The following is a 16,560-nucleotide window of genomic DNA, read 5'->3' on the forward strand; positions in this document are numbered from 1 at the left end:
CGGGATGCACACAGCCCACATACACATTTGTAGGGACTCAAACAAAATAATTTTAAAACTTATTTGATATGTAATAAATGTTTGCCTGCATGTATATCTGTGCTCTTACTCTGAGCCATCTCTCCAGTGCCAATAAAATATTTTTAATGATAAAAAGTAATTCTTTTAAAAAATGGTTCTAGGGGTTGGGGATTTAGCTCAGTGGTAGAGCGCTTGCCTAGCAAGCGCAAGGCCCTGGGTTCGGTCCCCGGCTCCGAAAAAAAAGAAAAGAAAAAAAAAAAATGGTTCTAATGTCTGTGGATTCTCAGAGCCTTGGGCAATGAATGATCACCTATTTGACATAAAAGGACTCATCAGCTTTCTCTTTAAAAAAAAAAAGCTATCTTCATTATAGAGCAATTGTTCAAATCTTCCATGTGAACCTTACAGGCACACGTTAGATGCTTTCTGTGACTCCACAGTTCAGACAATGTCCCCTGTGCTCCACAATCCATAGGCTCCAATGCAGCAGACACTGGTGTTCCACCCTATTTGTGGCCCACTCAGACGTTTCTCAGTGCTTTTCTCTGCTTTAACTCTTGTCCTCAGATCCAGTCTGTGCAGGCTCTAAACCTACGAATGAACCTATTTTAAAGTGCCTACCCTATGTCAGACACAGTGAACCTTTCGTTTGACCCTTGCAACAATTCTCCAGGGCAGATATACCCTGAACTTTAAAGAAGAATCTGACAGAGAGAGAGAGAGAGAGAGAGAGAGAGAGAGAGAGAGAGAGAGAGAGAGACTTGCAGGGGTCCAGTTCCATGTTCTCAGAGACTTTAGAGGTAGGAGTTGGCTTAAGGGAAATAGATCTTACTCTATTCGTAGGCCCCTGGACTTGCTGAGTCACTCTGTCCCACCTGTCAATGCCAATCTCTGGCAAGGAGAAATAACACAGGGAAACGGAGAGGAGTGACCTGACGGCAAAGGCAGAGACCCGGGTATGCAGGCTGGCCCATGGCTGATGCCTCCATCCCAAAACTTGGGGAAGAAAAAGAAACCACACCTTGCCCCAGTGTCCTGCAGCTGGAAGAGCTGCTGAGGGCAGGGAGATCCTCTTGCAGCAGGGTGGATGAAGTCTGGCCCAACCTTTTCATAGGAGATGCGTGAGTAGCTGCTCACACGGTTGTAGGAGTCGGGCAAGAAATGTCAATCCTTGAACTCTTTCCCTGAGGAGGTGGCTAGAGGCAACAGAACTAGTTTGCTTCTAACCTGCCTCAGGCCAGAATCTTCTCTGGACTTCCCAAGTGCCAGGAGCGACTTGGTGACCAGTTTCTAACACTAGAGGGAGCCTGAGTGTTTTGGTTTTGTTATTTTGGGAAGATCTGAGAGATTTCCTGGCTGGAAGATCCCTGGGGTCTTCAAGCACATCTTAAGACAGCAAACAAAACAGTCGGGCAAGCAACATTAGGAATATAAGATGGCGTAGACATAGATCATAGTTTCTGGTCCCAGCTCGCCTCCTGTGAGTGGGTGGAGAAGCCTGACTCGGGATGAATCAGAAAAGGTGTCATTTCTAAGTATTTGTAGATTAGTAGCAGGTATGACGTGGTGAATAAGTAACTCTAGATGATGTTTATGAGTAGTAGGACATGTGGCAAGAAGGGAGGGGTAGGTAGTTCTCAGGGCTGAAGCAATCTCTTCCTTCCTGCCTTTGGTGGGGGCAGGCTGCCTGAGACAACAAAAGGGGTCCAAAAAAAAAAAAAAAAGAAAAGAAAAAATACCCTCGCAGCACCAATGTTACCAGCAGAAATCTCTAGGGCTGGGACAGAGAGATGCAGACTCAGCTCAGTATCGATGAAGTCTAGGCCCCCTTTTACCCTTATGGCTTCACTCTTCCCAAAGCAGGGGTCAAACAAGCCTCCTTCCCCACCCAGAGGCTCAGCCCAAATCTGGCCCCCTTTCTGTCCTTGCCAGGGCCACGGCAAATAACCGATTTGAGCTGTGGAAGTTGGGGATCACCCATGTGTTGAATGCTGCCCACGGAGGACTGTACTGTCAGGGGGGTCCTGACTTCTATGGCAGCAGTGTGACCTACCTGGGGATCCCAGCCCACGACCTCCCTGATTTTAATATCAGCACCTACTTCTCCTCAGCAGCCGACTTCATCCACCGAGCCCTCGCCACGCCTGGAGGTAAGACTTGAGGCTGAGCCCATATTCCGTTCTGCTCACTAGTGGGAAGGATATCCAATCTCCCCTCAATCCTCAGCATCCTCCCAACCCTGGTTTTTGTTTTTTGTTTTGTTTTGTTTTGTTTTTGTTCTTTTCCCCTCTATGCCTCAACATTTTATTTAATGGCGTTGCTTCACAGATAAAGAAAGTGAAGCCAAATAGCAAAGCCATAATAAATTAGGAGCAGCTGTGGGACTGGAAGCCTGGTCTCCGAATCGTCAGAACAATTTTACTCCTCGTCAGGCAGCCCTGGGAAAGCACCACACGGTACCCAGAGGTCTGCCCCAACGGACTTCCAAATGAATGAAACAATATACCCAAGATGCAACAGGTCTGGAGAGGCTGGAGCCCTTACTGTCTGTTCATCTTGGGAAACAGCCATGCCCCCTTCGCTTTGTGACCCTGGGCAAGCCAGTGTGTCCTTTCCTCTGGGTTTCTGTTTCCTCATATTTTTTTTTTTAATGATGAGGAATTTGGTAAAGTTCATGTTGCTTTGTAATAGCCAAAGTACTTTGACATGTTTTTATTTCCTTCATCCATTCACCCATCACCTGGTTATTGTTCACCCCGTGTCAAGGAAAGAACTAAATTCTAGGAAGTCAGACTTAAGTAAGCCAGGGCATCTGCTCCTGTGCTAATCAAACAGTGATGCATTCTGAATGTTACTGATATGAGAGAGCAGACATGAAGAACTCCACAAATACTCAATCCTGAGGACCGTGGCGTTGGGGACTTCCCTCCACAGCAGTTTCCTTGGGTCACATGCAGGAAGGGCTGGTGGCTTTGTGACTCTCCTAACACCTTCAGCAGTGGGGAAAGCTGACAGAGGAAGCCGTGTGTAGATGAGACTGGATGGATGAGTAAAGGCTAGTCAGACCCAGGTCAGGGGGGAAAGGTCAGAGGTCATGTCAACGCCAAGGAACTGCAAATTAGCCTTCGTTCCTGGAGCTGAGATTTGCAGTGGGTTCTGGCTGAGGGGAGGTTCAGGATGAAGGGCTAGGTCTCGAAGGCTTCTGTAAGTCGTGTTGAGGGTTTGGGTTGTAGTTCAAGACTCAGTCTACTCATTTGAAAGATCAGGACACCGAGGCCCATAAGAGGCTGAGGGACTTGCCTCAAGACAGGATCAGGAACAGACCTTGGGTTTTTGGCCCCGACCCTTGGGTGGGCTGGCTGGTGGGGAGGAGTCCTTCACCTGTATGTCTTCTTCAGCTAAGGTGCTGGTGCACTGCGTGGTGGGCGTGAGCCGATCTGCCACGCTGGTGCTGGCTTACCTCATGCTGCACCAGCAGCTCTCCTTGCGGCAGGCTGTAATCTCCGTGAGCGAGCACCGATGGATCTTCCCCAACCGCGGCTTCCTCCGCCAGCTCTGCCAGCTGGACCAGCAACTCCGGGGTGCAGGTCAGAGCTGAAGAGCCAGGTAAGGCAGGTCAAGGAGGCAAAGCTGAGTGTGGTTGGCGGCAAGGAGTCCGTTGAAGGCCTGGACAGGGAGCCTGCGATGAAACTGATTAGCAAAGCTGTGTGCCTGAAGGGAGGACCCACTCCCTTTCCCAAGCTGCTGGGCTCCCCTTTTCATCCAAGATTTCACCATGGCCGGGCAGGCAATCCTCCCACCTGGGTTCATTAGCTCTCCAGAGAATAGAGAAAGATGGAAGACGGCTCAGTGGATAAAGCACTTGCCACACAAGCATGAGGACCCGAGTTTGAATCCCCAGAGCTCACATAAGGCCGGACCTAGCTGTGGGATGAGAGATAGACACAGAAGAATCCCTGGAAGTTAGTGGATGTGGCATGTGAAATGGAAGACAAAAAAAAGCCAGGATAACCTATTTCAAACATGATAGAAGGCAAAACACACACACACACACACACACACACACACACACACACACACACACGGAGGTGTGAGAGTGGGGTGAATCAAAGAGAAAGACAAGGAAGGAAAGGTTAGTGTTAGGAAGTCTTATGTGATATATGTACATCATACATATAGTATATATAGACTATATATAACATGTATCGTGTATACCATAAATTAGATAGATAGATGGTATTATGATATGTTGGTATATGATATATTATGTGTGCTATATATGATATATAATTATATAGTATATATCATATAATATAATTACACATTCTATTTCATACATATATATACTATATACATATACACACACACACACACACACACACACACACACACACACACACACATTATTTCTACCTGGTTTCGGGTGCTGCCCAGCCAAAGTTCACGACCTGCTCTTTCCCCTCCAGATAGGAATGAGACACGTGGCAGAGCAGCAGACTTCACAGTGTGCCCTGTCACGCTGCTGCCTTAGCCTGGGATATCAGACACCCTCACTTCTGACCTCAGTGTCTTGCCCATCAGACAGCTGGTTTGGGGGAAGTTGGTTGAGCATAGCTGCAACATTGCACAACTTGTCAAAATGACGTCCCCAGAATCAGCTGTGTCATGAGAGCCCTCAAGAGATTTGCAGCACACAGGCTGTGCAACTGTACCAAGCAACCCCACAGCTGAGGCCACAAAGCGAGGGGCTGTGAAGAGGGGCGCTCTCTCTCCATTAGCCATGGCTATCAAACCTACCCTCACTGTTTCATCTTGTATCCACTCAACCTGCCACAGAGAACTCAGAGGTGAGGCAGGCTTAGGTAACAGCTCTTGCTCCTGTCCTAAAGACCCAGCCGCCCTGGGCCTTCGTTCACCTGCCTGTAACGTGACGGTGCTCTCTTCTCCAGAGCCAGTCCTTACCCTTTGCCACCAGGCTCTGTCAGTTTGCCACCCTTGCCCTGACCCTGATGGCAGCCTTAGCTCAAGTAGATGCCCAGAAGATGAAAGGGGCCCAGTGTGGTGCTCACCGTCGAACCCACTGCTCCAACGGCTCCCTCCAGCGTTTCACACACCCTCTCAGCCGCTGTCTTCAGTCTCCACAGGTGGGAGTGGGTTTTCTGTCAACTAGTCTTTGAGGTTCTTGTGACAGGGTCCCCAAGGTCTCTGATAGGGCCAAGGAGAGTGAGTCTCATTGTTCTCGCCAGCTCTTCTTGAGGCTCAAGGTCCTCAGCGGTGGTTAAGTCTTAGCTGCCGGGAGTTCGGTGGACCTAAGGCTGTGTGTGTGGTGTGTGCATGTGTGTGTGCGTGTGTGCGTGTGTGTGTGTGTGTGTGTGTGTGTGTGTGTGTGTGTGTGTGTGAGGGCTGGAGAGTATTATGGTATGGGTGTATGGCTAGAGCATCTGGATTAAAAGGATAGTTTTTAATTTCAAATCCAGTGGGCCCTAAGTAGGCAGGCGCCTGGGCCGTCTGTTTCTAAGGGAGTGGCAGAGGGCAGTGGAAGAGAGAGCTGCTCCTGGATAAAGCTACTGGGTGCACAAACTGCCCCATAGTCCCTGACAACTTTGTCTCTCTGTGCTACCTTGTCGGAGCCTGCCGGATTGTGAGCTTGAACTGGTCACCCTGCAATAGAGGCCCCTCGGCCTGTGCACGATGTCCTGCCATTGTATGTTCTGAGATAGCGTCCTCTGTGTCCTCCAGCATACATTCCCCGGCTTTTTATTTCTGGCCCTAGTTCTGGTAACCTTTGAAAGGCAAGAGATTGGGGGCTGGGAGGTATTTGTTTTGGGCATGCTGGAATGGAACTCAGGGTCTCAACCATACTAGATAAGTGCTCTACCATTGAGCAACACCTTCCATTCCCAAAGGGAGGTGGTTTTCTGCTGTATATGTGTGCTGTGTTGTTTTAGACAGTGTCTCACTGTGGCTGTGTAAAACACCTGTCTATCCTAGAACTACTCCTCACTATGTAGACCAGGCTGTCCTTGAACTCACGAAGATCTGCCTGCCTCTTCCTCCTGAGTACTGGGATTAAAGGTGTATTTAACCACCCAGGCTCCAAGGGGAATTTTTAAGATGGTTTGCTTGATTCCCTCCCCCCACCCCCCAGCTACCCAAATACACTCATACCACACACCGAAGGCAACCCTCTGAACTTCCTGTATGCTAAACATTAAGACCAAGGCCTGGGTCCAAGGAGAAAGTACCTGGCTGAGCGTGCCCTGGGACCAATGGACAAGTTGGGAGTGGCAAGGGGAGGCAAAAGGGAGACGACAGCATGCTTTATAATTAAACTCAAATCAAAAAATAGAAACAGCATCAAGTGTGCAGAGACAGGCGGCTGGGAACCGGCAGCACAAGCTGTGGACTGCAGAAGACAACCTGGGCAGGATCTCCCTCCAGGTGGGTGAATGGGCCTCTGCTTAGGGCTCCCCCAAGAATACTGGGTACTAGGGCCCAGGGCACCTACGCCTGTGTGTGTTGGGCAACTGTGAGGACTGGGTTGGGGGAATCCAAGTGGGTCAGAGCTAGAGTCACAGAACACTGCCTCTCGCTACTGAGTGACGTTGGGCGAACTGCCTTTATCTCTCTGAGCCTCGATTTTTCTCATCTGGAAAGTGGGGATGTTGATACTGTCTGCCTCGTGAGAGCACCTTGTGGACTCAGCGTGAAGACATGAGTTCTAGGCTCTGTCTGGTCTAGAGTATGCTTCCTTAAGCTGGGAATACACTCGTGAAACACAGAGATCCAGGTGTAAGCTCCACAGGCCATAGCAATCCGCCCCCTACAGGTTTTGTCTGAGCCCTGAAGGGATGAGACGGATTGGAGCAACAGAAATAACGTAACACCTCATTTATGTGGCATCTCCCATGATGCAGGGCCTCCAGGAGGCACATCCCACTTATGATGTCATGGGAGTCTCCCAGCAGCCCCTAGTGAAGATCCCATTCACAGACTCCCACACAGGCCTATCTCCCTCCAGGACTCCAGGGATGTACACTGGGCAGAGACCACTACACCCTACCCTTGGCATTTGCCTGCCAAAGTCTCTTTCCCAGACTCCTCGAAGTCCTACTGTGAGAACGCTAGCCCCACTTGGTCTATGCTCCCCTGGGGAAGAAGGGAGACGGAGAGGAAACAGCAGAAGAGACCAGGAGAAATGTGTTCTGAGGTTACACCTAAAGAGGTAGGTGGCAAACAGCTGCCGTGTCCCTGGGTGGCTGAGCAAGGCCTGAGGGTGCAGGGTGGTATTCTAGAAGGCTGTTTTCCCCGGGGCAAAGTGAAAGACAGGCAACAGAGAGGAAGCTCGAGGTGCTACCAATGCCAACACAAGGTAAGTGTGTGTGGCCCTGTAAGCAGTGGTAGCGTGGGCAAGAAAACCACTGTCCACAGAAGCAACTCCTCTGCTGAAGTCACAGGGAAGCAGAAGCCAGGTAGCACCAGGGAGCCATGTGAAGACTATCATGAGTGGAAACAGTGGCCTGGTCCTGCAGGACATTCAGCCATGCCTCCTTCTGACATAGTGAGGTGTACAAGTCAGTGTTGACCAGGGCCTTCCATAGACCGGGGGGGGGGGGGTGTAGCAGGAATCAAGAGTACTGACTGAGTCCCTGGGCTTCCTTTGGTGTGTGGTGGTGGTGGTGGTAGTGGGGTATGCTAAAGTTTAAAGAATGGTTCATTGAGGGGTTGGGGATTTAGCTCAGTGGTAGAGCGCTTGCCTAGCAAGAGCAAGGCCCTGGGTTCGGTCCCCAGCTCCGGAAAAAAAAAAAAAAAAGGAAAGAAAAAAAAAAAAAGAAAAGAAAAAAAAAAAAAAAGAATGGTTCACTGAGTGAGCTGCTGGACCTGGCTTTGACTGATAGGTGAAAGGAGCCCTCAGAGGACCGGACCAGGAGACCCTAAGTCTTAAGAAAAATCTTTCCTATAGATGTGAGTTAGACCAGGGAAGCTAAGGACATCCTATAAATACCACCACCCAGCTCCTGGGACACAGTTGTGCTGCCTGGCAGCCACTGGCCACTAGAGGGCAAAATTATCCCATGTCAAATTCAGCAGGCCTGTGGTGGGGCCTATGGCTTCCCCAAATCCCATCTAGTTCCACTCACAGCTGGAGGAGTCTCCCTAGTGGCTTCTGGCTATTGGACTCCCCTGGATTCAGGGGTCACCTCCACCCTAATGTCCTTTGCCCTGGCATTACTTCATATAGCCATTCCTTTCTCTTGCAGCCAGCAGAACACCACAGAGCATAGGAAAGTCAGGGAGCCCCAGGAGTCTTTACCATGGGGGAACTAAGGCTCAGACAGGAATGAAACCTTGCTTAGGTCCCAGGATATATACCCTTGCCAAGTTTTAAGGGGAGTCTGTTCCCCAGGCACCTCTCTTCGGGTGGTTCCTGTCTTCAGGATGGCGAGAAGGACACGTGTGTTCAACAGCAGAGGCAGTAGGGAGAGATTAAGGGCCGCTGCTTCAGCATGGATGAGTCTTCATCCCCCCCACCCCCCAACACACGCACACCCATTGGCTCAAATGCATGGACCTGGAATCCTACGCGCTTCACAGCATTTGAGTTCTGGACGGAACCTGCCTTAGGACTGTTCCACTCAGCCTGCCCTGCACCCAAACCCCTATTCCTGGCCCCAGACCATGCCCTAGGTAGGGGGCAGGCCACTCAGCCTGCCAGAGAGGTCACAGAGGGGGATGAGGGAGAAAGGCCGGTCCTCCCTTCCGTTCAACTCACCATCCACTCGCTGGGTGAGTGTGGCCAAGCCAGTGGCCTCCTGGGTGCCGGTTTCTTTTTCTGGTCTTGGCAATGCCTACCAGAGGGAAAAGATGCTCTACCCAGTCTGTACCTTCTCTAGTTACTCCTTGAGGGAACCAGGGGCAGTTGGCCAAGGTAGGTCCCTCTTCCCTCTAAGGCACCAGGCCCGGGTTCTGGTGCCTCTGACACCTCAGTTCTGCAAGGTCCCGGATGGCCTGAGCCAGCTGACTCCAGACACAACTCACTCCATCCCAGTGAGGCCTGCACAGATGCACTGGCCTGAACCACAAGGGTAAGGAGGAAAAAACCTGGGGCCTGAAAACGGATGTGTAGCTCAGCCCTGACAGCTCCCTAGAAGAGACACACCAGTTGCTGACCACCCCCTGGCAACTGGAAGGCTTAGGGAATGAACTGAAGTCACTCGCTGGATACCAAGCCCAGGGTAGTCTCCAGCCATTTGTCTTTGGGTATTGTTGAATCGATACCCAAGCTTCAGTGTCCCTCCCGGTGAAACATGGGACACACCACACGGGACACATTCTGCTTATGAGAGGCACCAGCTCATCTGGCGTGAACAAGCTGACTAACGCCAACTTGTAGTTGAGTCTCTGACCTCAGGCATCAGCCTTAGAAACAGCTGGGGTGGGAGCCGCTGATGAGCTGCCTGGATTTGGAGAGACATCCTGGGTCCTCTCCAGGAGCCCCAGCCAACTGGGGTTCCCAGTGACTTAAGGGGTGCGATCTGCACTGATTAGCCCTACAGAGATCCCCGAGGTCCCTAAGACCAGCATTTCTAACATCCATGGCCTCAGGAAAGGTGTGCTTAACACCATGGCGTTGACAAGAGAGTTCTAGTCCTCCTCGTTCCCAAGGAAAGAGTTCTAGGTTCCAGCCCAGCTGAGTCAGTTAATAGCCTCAGTCAGCATAGCCGAGGCTGGCCCCCACAGCAACCCACTGGCTCCTGGTACTGCAACACAGGCCTCCTCGTTCACTGGCCCCGCCTTCGGGGAGCCTGCTCCAGCTACTGTCGTGTTGCTCTGTTCCCAGGATGGACTCGCTGCAGAAGCAGGAACTCCGGAAGCCAAAGATTCATGGGGCAGTCCAGGTGTCCCCGTACCAGCCACCCACGCTGGCCTCACTACAGCGATTGCTGTGGGTCCGTCGGACCTCCACGCTGACCCACATCAATGAAGTCTGGCCCAACCTTTTCTTGGGAGATGCGTAAGTAAGACCCACGTAGGGGTTAGGGGTGGCTGGAGGATGTGAGTAGCAGGACAGGCCTCCTCCAGATGGCGCCCAATGCTTCTCACCACGGCACGCATTTTTCTCGTGTTTAAGGATGGAAGCAGGTACCACAGTTTCATCTTTCAGGACATGAGATAGAGAACCTGTGCCTTAGAAGTGATCCTTCTTAGTGAGTAACTACATTTTAAATGATGAATCTTCTCTTTCTTCCCTCCCCTCCCCTCCTCTCCCTTCCCCTTCCTCCTCCTCCTCCCTCTCTCCCTTTCCCTCCCCTCCTCTCCCCTCCCCTCCTCTCCTCTCCCTTCCCTTCCCCTTCCTCCTCCTCCCTCCCTCTCCTTCTCTCCCTCTCCCTCTCTCCCTCTCCCTTCCTCCCTCTCCTCCTCCTCCTCCTCCTCTTCCTCCTCTTCCTCCTCCTCCTCTTCCTCCTCCTCTCTCTTTCTTTCTCTCCAAGATGTCCAGTACCCCAAGTCGGCTCAAACTCCCTATGTAGCTGAAGCTAAGGATTCCTTGAGTTTCCCGTCCTCCAGCCTCCACCTCCAAAGATCTGGTTTTACAAGTGAAGTGTGCCTTCCCACCATGCCTGTTTCGTGCTGGTGATCAAACCCAGGGCTTTGCTTGTGCTAGGCGGCACTCTGCAAATTGAGCTCTGTGTCTAGCCTACCTGAAACCATCATCGTCCTCACCATTATTGATTTGGAGCCTCACTGGCTGTCTAGGAACTGACTAGGTAGAATAGGCTGGCCTCAAACTCATAAAGATCCTCCTGCTTCTGCCTTCAAAGTGCTGGGGTTGAAGCTGTGCGCTACCATGCCTGTCTCATTTTTAATTGGTATTTTGTATATTCTATATAGGGATGGGTTTGGCAGATCTCTCAAGTTATTGTGTATTTGACCTTATTCAACTCCCAATTTTTCCCCTCATTTTTTTTTCTTTTTAAAATTTGAGACTAGGTCTCACTGTAGCTAACTTGCGATTGTCTAGGAAGACTAGGTTAGTCTTGATCTTACGGAGATCCACCTGCCTCTGCCTGCAGTGTTGGGATCCAAGTCATGCACCACTGTGCACCCCCATCCCCACCCCACCAATACCCACCTTTTCTCTCCCTCCCACTAGTCTGGTTCCTTCCACCAGATAACCTTGCTTCGGCCTTAGTGTCGTATGTGTGTAATACATACGTGATTTTTACGTAGCTATATAAAACCCGGGAGCCACAGAGGAGTAAATGCATGCTATGTTCTCTGGGCTGTGTTACATCATTTAATATGACTGCCATGTGCGCCCAACTCAAAAGCAGCCTTAATTTTTATTTCAGGTCTTACCCTGAATACTACAGATGTGCCTTTTGTCAGCCTTCTAAAGTAAGAGCAAAGTATTTAAATTTTATCTTATGTGGCTAGAGGAATAGCTCAGCAGTTAAGAGCACATACTGCATGGCAGCTTACAACTGCCTGTAACTTCAGTTCCAGGGAATCCAACACCCCCTTTGGCTTGGCTTCCATAGGCTCCTGAATGTACACGGTGCCCCACAAACTCACACAGGAGTACACATATACACATAAATTAAAACAAAAAATCTTTTGGGGATTGGGGAATGTGGCTATGTTCGTAAGGCGTTTGCCTAGCAAGCACAAAGTCATGTGTTCAATCCCCAGCATGACATAAAAACTGAGAATGATGGCACACACATGTAAAAGGAGGATCTGTGCACGATGTCTGCAGCTGCATAGGGAGTTCTAGGCCAGCATCGGCTCCATGAGATCCTGTCCCAAACCCAAACCCAAACCTTTTCTTTGTGTGTGTGTATGCACTCATATGTTCTTGTGTCTGCAAACACAGGTGCATACATGTTACAGTGCATGTGTGGAGGTGAGAGAACATGTCTACTGCCTTACTGTCCTGCTGTACATGCCAGGTATCTGGGAATTTTCCCGTCTCTACCAGCCATCTCATTGCAGGAGCAGTGGTAGAGACAGCACTCACTTCTGCATCTGCCGATTATGTGGGTGCTCAGAATTTGAGCTCAGGTCCCCACACTTGTGTGGCAAACAGATGATCTTGTGTGTACTTCATGGGCTGCCTCGGTGGCTTAAAGTTGTGCGACACAAGGCATTGTGTAGCTGTGGCTTAATTTTAGTATTATATGATATTCTACTGTGTGACTATTTCATAAATTCTCCATTGGCGCTGATCCCATTTTTAACTATTATAGTGGTCCTAGGAGTGGTTACTAAGGTATGCTGGGAAATTTTACAAATATAGGGTACTGGAGAGATGGCTCAGAGGTTTAGTGAGCACTAGCTGTTCTTTCAGGAGACTGGGATTCCCAGCACCCACACGGCAGCTCACAACTGTTTGTAACTCCAATTCTGGAGGATCCAATACCCTCACACAGACAAACATGTAGACAAAACGCCCCTGAACATAAATACATCTTTTTTAAAAAGAAAATATAGACTAAATATATAGAAAAATTATAATTTTTCCCTTTGTATTTAGAATTCACTGGGCTAGGGAGAGCCCTGGCTGCTCCTCCGAGGTCCAGAGTTCAGGTCCCAGCATCCACATGGCTTCTCCAACCGTCTGTAACTGCAGTCCCGTGAGATCCAAAGCCATCTTCTGATGTGCAGATATACATGCAGACAAAACACCCATCTACATACGTAAACGGACTCTAGAATAATTAAAACAGATGAATATCTAGTTAACAATATTCCTCTTTTTCCCAGAGATGAAAATCCTTGTAGACTTTTAAAAAGTGCCTGTGTGCTTTTTCACAGTGCTATTTTTGGTAAAGCTGCCATCACTTTGTAATACCGTTTTGAGATGAGCTTTATATAGAAGGAAAGCTTTTTTTAAATTAATCACACTACATATTCAAAAATTCTTATAACATTCTGTTTTGTATCCTGTATCTTCACAGGTTCTTGATAAAACGTAAACACCCTTCCTTGTTTACCTGCATTCACCACACTTTAGTGATTTGCGGTATTTCATGATTTAGATACACAGGAACTTGTTTTGCCTGAGGGGTTTGTCCCATGTTCCCCTGTGATATCTAAACTAAAAACGGTGCCAAAAGCTCATAACATATGCTGCAGTTTTCCCTATGAATGCCTACCTTTGAGAGGTTTAATTTGTAAGTTAGATTAAGTAACACTAATAATAACAAAATGGAGTAATTACTATATTAAGCGAGGGCTAATAGAACACAGGCCTGCCTGTGATACCGTGTTAGTCAATTTCATAACCGAGATAGCCAGTAATTAGCAGGTAATATCGCATATGCCGTGTGTATACACCGGCTAAAAGGGGGATGCTTGTCCTTGTTCTAGTGTGCTTTCTGTCACTACGATAAAACATTGACCAAAACCAACTTGGGGAGGAATTACAGTTGATCATCAAGAGAAGCCAAGGCAGGGGCTTGAAGCAGAAACCATGAAGGAATGCTACCTCCTGACTTGCTTCCTCTGGCTTGCTTAGCAACAGTTCTTAACACAGCCTAGACCCACCTGCTAGGGGATGGTACTGCCCACAGGGGGCTCCATGCTCCCATGTCAATTAATAACTAAAACGTCCCAGAAACATGTCCATAGCCAGTCCTATGGTGGCGATTTCTCAATTAAGGTTTTCTCTACATAGACCTGTAAAATTGACCACGACTGCTAGCTATGACAGCCTCAGGCACAACACAGCAGGACAGTACAAAATTTGAAATCTATTAGTTGTTTACCAATAGAATTTAAAAAAAAAATATTTGGGAGGCATAGTCGACTGTGGGTAAAAAGTAAAACCATGGATGAAAAAGGATTACCGTACTATACTTAATAAGTTTTTGTTTCCGTCAGAAAATGTTTCTTTCCCTAATATTTCGGTTTCAAATAGTATTAAATCTGGCTTATATAACACCTTTCAGCACATTTAGAATTCCTCCCTTTAATCTGTTCCTAGAAGAAGGTGTTTACACAGCGCATGGATGCCTTTCTAAGGTTTTTGATGCACGTAGCTAAATCCATCCGGGAAGTTCCCTAGGGGAAAGGTTCAGAGTGGCAGTTCTCACACTGTGGGTCACGACCCCTCTGACAATCCTGAGTCTCCAAAAACATCCACACTGAAGTACGCAGCAGTAGAAAAATTACAGCAATGAAGTCGCAATGAAAACAGTTCCACGGTTGGGGGTCAGCGTAGCATGAGGAACTGTATTAAAGGGTTGTGGCACATAGAAGCGTGAGCACTGTTTTGGAGGATTGCCCTCACCGGGGCGGTTCACCGTTCAGTCTCCACGCCTGCAGGAGAACAGAGGAGAGGGGTAAGTTCCGACCCAGTGAGCCCCACCCCACCCCTTAACTTCCCGTGTACCCTCCCTCAGGTATGCTGCCAGAGACAAGAGCCGTCTAATCCAGCTGGGCATTACCCATGTCGTAAATGTTGCTGCGGGCAAGTTTCAGGTGGACACAGGCGCCAAGTTTTACCGTGGAACACCCGTGGAGTACTATGGCATTGAGGCCGATGATAACCCCTTCTTTGACCTCAGTGTCTACTTTCTGCCTGTTGCTCGTTACATCAGAGATGCCCTCAATACTCCCCGAAGTAAGCTGCTGGGGAAGAGGTTGGGTTAGGGTCAGGGTGGGTAGGGAGCCCACAGCACCAGCTCTGTCAGAGGCCCTCCCGCAGTAGGATCAGATGGTTATTGCCACTTAATGAGTACATGGTGGAAGCCAGTGACTTCAGATATAACTAAGATTCAGCATGGGGTTGCAGAGGCGGCTCCGTTGGGAAAGTACATGCTGTGCAAGCATGGGGATCTGTGTTCGATCCCTGGAACCCACATGGACAAGGCAGGGATAGTAGTGTGTGCTCATAATTCCAGCATCAGATAGATGAATAGAGAGATTCTGAGGCTCATTGGCAGGCAGCCTGGACAGTATGTCCAGACCTGTGAGAGACCCCATCTTAAAAAATGAAAGTGGACAGCACCCAAGGAACAACACTCAGAGCTGACTTCTGGCCTTCATATATGCATGTGTGTACATGCATGCACACCTATACTCTCATGCGTACCATTACATCAACACACACACACATGTGCACACACTTTCTCACACACATACACACACTCACACATATGTACACACTCTCTCACACACACATGTACACATACTCATACACACACACTCATACACACACACTCACACACATGTGCACACACTTTCTCACACACATACACACACACTCACACATATGTACACACACTCTCTCACACACTCACACACACATGTACACACACTCATACACACACACTCACACACATGTATACACACTCTCACACACGCTCACACACATGCACACACACACCCTCATAGACACTCACATGCACACACACACTCTCTCACACACACTCACATGCACACACATGCACATGCACACACACGCTCACACACACGCTTACATGCACGCACGCACACACACATGCAAACACACACACACTCTCATACCATCCATTTTGATCCCCAGAATAACCATACTCTTTAGAAAGAAGCCAGATACTAGGCAGAAATCACCAAGACCTTGCAAAGACTCATGGGTAAGCACCCCAGAGGGAAGACGTAAGTGCAAATCCAAGAGGTCATGGAAGTTTGGTGACCCTCACCTAGAGTTGCAATGGCTACCAGAGAAAGCCCTTCTACACCAGGAGAGGGAGCCCTGCTGCTCTTTAGCCTTATACTAAGTCGTTGTGTGATCTTGAGCTTCCATTGTCCCTGAAGGGATGGCCAGAGATGTCCCTTCTTCCCAAAGGTGAGATGGGAACAGGTCACCAATGCTAGCTTGGGTCTTCCTACAGGCCGAGTGCTGGTCCACTGCGCCATGGGGGTAAGCCGCTCTGCTACAATTGTCCTGGCCTTCCTCATGATCTTCGAGAATATGACACTGGTAGACGCCATCCAGACGGTGCAGGCCCACCGAGATATCTGTCCCAACTCAGGCTTCCTCCGACAGCTCCAGGTTCTGGACAATAGGCTGAGGCGGGAAACAGGGAGACTCTGAATTAGGGAGCACTTGAAGCCCTGACTCCTCCATCCAGCGTGGCCTAACCTGACTTACCTGGCCCTGGGAATGGCAGCCTTGGCTGTTTCCAGAGTCCCTGAGATGGCACCAGCAAGTCAGGGCTCCGCTGAAGCAGAGGCAGGGTGGGCTGGGTGGCAGCCCTCAACAAGTGGAGTCCCCTGACACAGCAGAGAAATTCTTTATGCAGAAGAAATTTCAGACTGTCTCTATAATAAAAGGTTCATCATAATAACAGTGGTTTGTAGACAATGGCTTTACTCTCACGAGGGCCACAGTCCTAGGGTAGCCTGCCAGCTCTGACTCAGTAGTCTGGTGGAAGAAGTAGCCTGTTGATACCACAAGGCCAACTGAGGAGACCGTGCAGGTGGGGTTCAAAAGGAGGTTTGCTCCAGTGCTGCGGACCAGGCGACTAAGTCCTCATCTTGTCTCTTTTGTAC

At 49.3% G+C, this 16,560-nt stretch overlaps 3 protein-coding genes and 1 long non-coding RNA gene across 6 annotated transcripts in view; 2 read left to right on the plus strand and 2 right to left on the minus strand.

The window, feature by feature from the left end:
* Positions 1-8,572, minus strand: part of Samd8 (sterile alpha motif domain containing 8) — a 55,201-nt gene extending 46,629 nt beyond the window's left edge. Inside the window, exons 1-3 of one of the 3 annotated variants that reach the window (XM_087585506.1) lie at positions 8,395-8,572; positions 5,091-5,226; positions 3,482-3,945 (exon numbers count right to left, since the gene is read on the minus strand). The gene's annotated coding sequence lies outside the window, so the exon portion shown is untranslated. Of the gene's footprint in view, positions 1-3,481; positions 3,946-5,090; positions 5,227-8,394 lie in introns of those variants that run through there. The other 2 variants (XM_087585507.1, XR_015637955.1) reach the window with 2 other exon arrangements.
* Dusp13a (dual specificity phosphatase 13A) lies at positions 994-3,619 on the plus strand. Its single transcript, NM_001162408.2, has 3 exons — positions 994-1,142; positions 1,954-2,171; positions 3,420-3,619. Exons 1-3 carry the CDS (start codon positions 994-996, stop codon positions 3,617-3,619), a joined length of 567 nt encoding a protein of 188 aa, NP_001155880.1.
* A 113-nt stretch (positions 8,573-8,685) lies between the features above and the next one.
* On the plus strand, positions 8,686-16,355 carry Dusp13b (dual specificity phosphatase 13B). Its single transcript, NM_001007006.1, has 4 exons — positions 8,686-9,107; positions 9,863-10,036; positions 14,427-14,647; positions 15,900-16,355. Exons 2-4 carry the CDS (start codon positions 9,864-9,866, stop codon positions 16,100-16,102), a joined length of 597 nt encoding a protein of 198 aa, NP_001007007.1. The 5' UTR covers positions 8,686-9,107; position 9,863; the 3' UTR covers positions 16,103-16,355.
* LOC108352868 (uncharacterized) lies at positions 12,532-16,075 on the minus strand. The gene is made up of 2 exons (XR_015638599.1): positions 15,708-16,075; positions 12,532-14,343 (listed from the first exon to the last, which is right to left on the minus strand). It is a non-coding gene; the product is annotated as an uncharacterized LOC108352868 (long non-coding RNA).
* Positions 16,356-16,560: the final 205 nt, after the last annotated feature.

Source organism: Rattus norvegicus, chromosome 15 (genome assembly GCF_021556685.1).
Source record: "Rattus norvegicus strain SHRSP/BbbUtx chromosome 15, alternate assembly SHRSP_T2T, whole genome shotgun sequence".
Classification (NCBI taxonomy): domain Eukaryota; kingdom Metazoa; phylum Chordata; class Mammalia; order Rodentia; family Muridae; genus Rattus; species Rattus norvegicus.

Excerpts from the sequence above, each read along its gene's own strand:
- Dusp13a (NM_001162408.2), top strand. The coding sequence starts at position 994 with ATGGCTGATGCCTCCATCCCAAAACTTGGGGAAGAAAAAGAAACCACA. Across the intron at positions 1,143-1,953 it reads AACCTTTTCATAGGAGATGC|GGCCACGGCAAATAACCGAT; the intron begins GTGAGTAGCTGC and ends TGTCCTTGCCAG. Across the intron at positions 2,172-3,419 it reads AGCCCTCGCCACGCCTGGAG|CTAAGGTGCTGGTGCACTGC; the intron begins GTAAGACTTGAG and ends TGTCTTCTTCAG.
- Dusp13b (NM_001007006.1), top strand. The coding sequence starts at position 9,864 with ATGGACTCGCTGCAGAAGCAGGAACTCCGGAAGCCAAAGATTCATGGG. Across the intron at positions 10,037-14,426 it reads AACCTTTTCTTGGGAGATGC|GTATGCTGCCAGAGACAAGA; the intron begins GTAAGTAAGACC and ends ACCCTCCCTCAG. Across the intron at positions 14,648-15,899 it reads TGCCCTCAATACTCCCCGAA|GCCGAGTGCTGGTCCACTGC; the intron begins GTAAGCTGCTGG and ends GTCTTCCTACAG.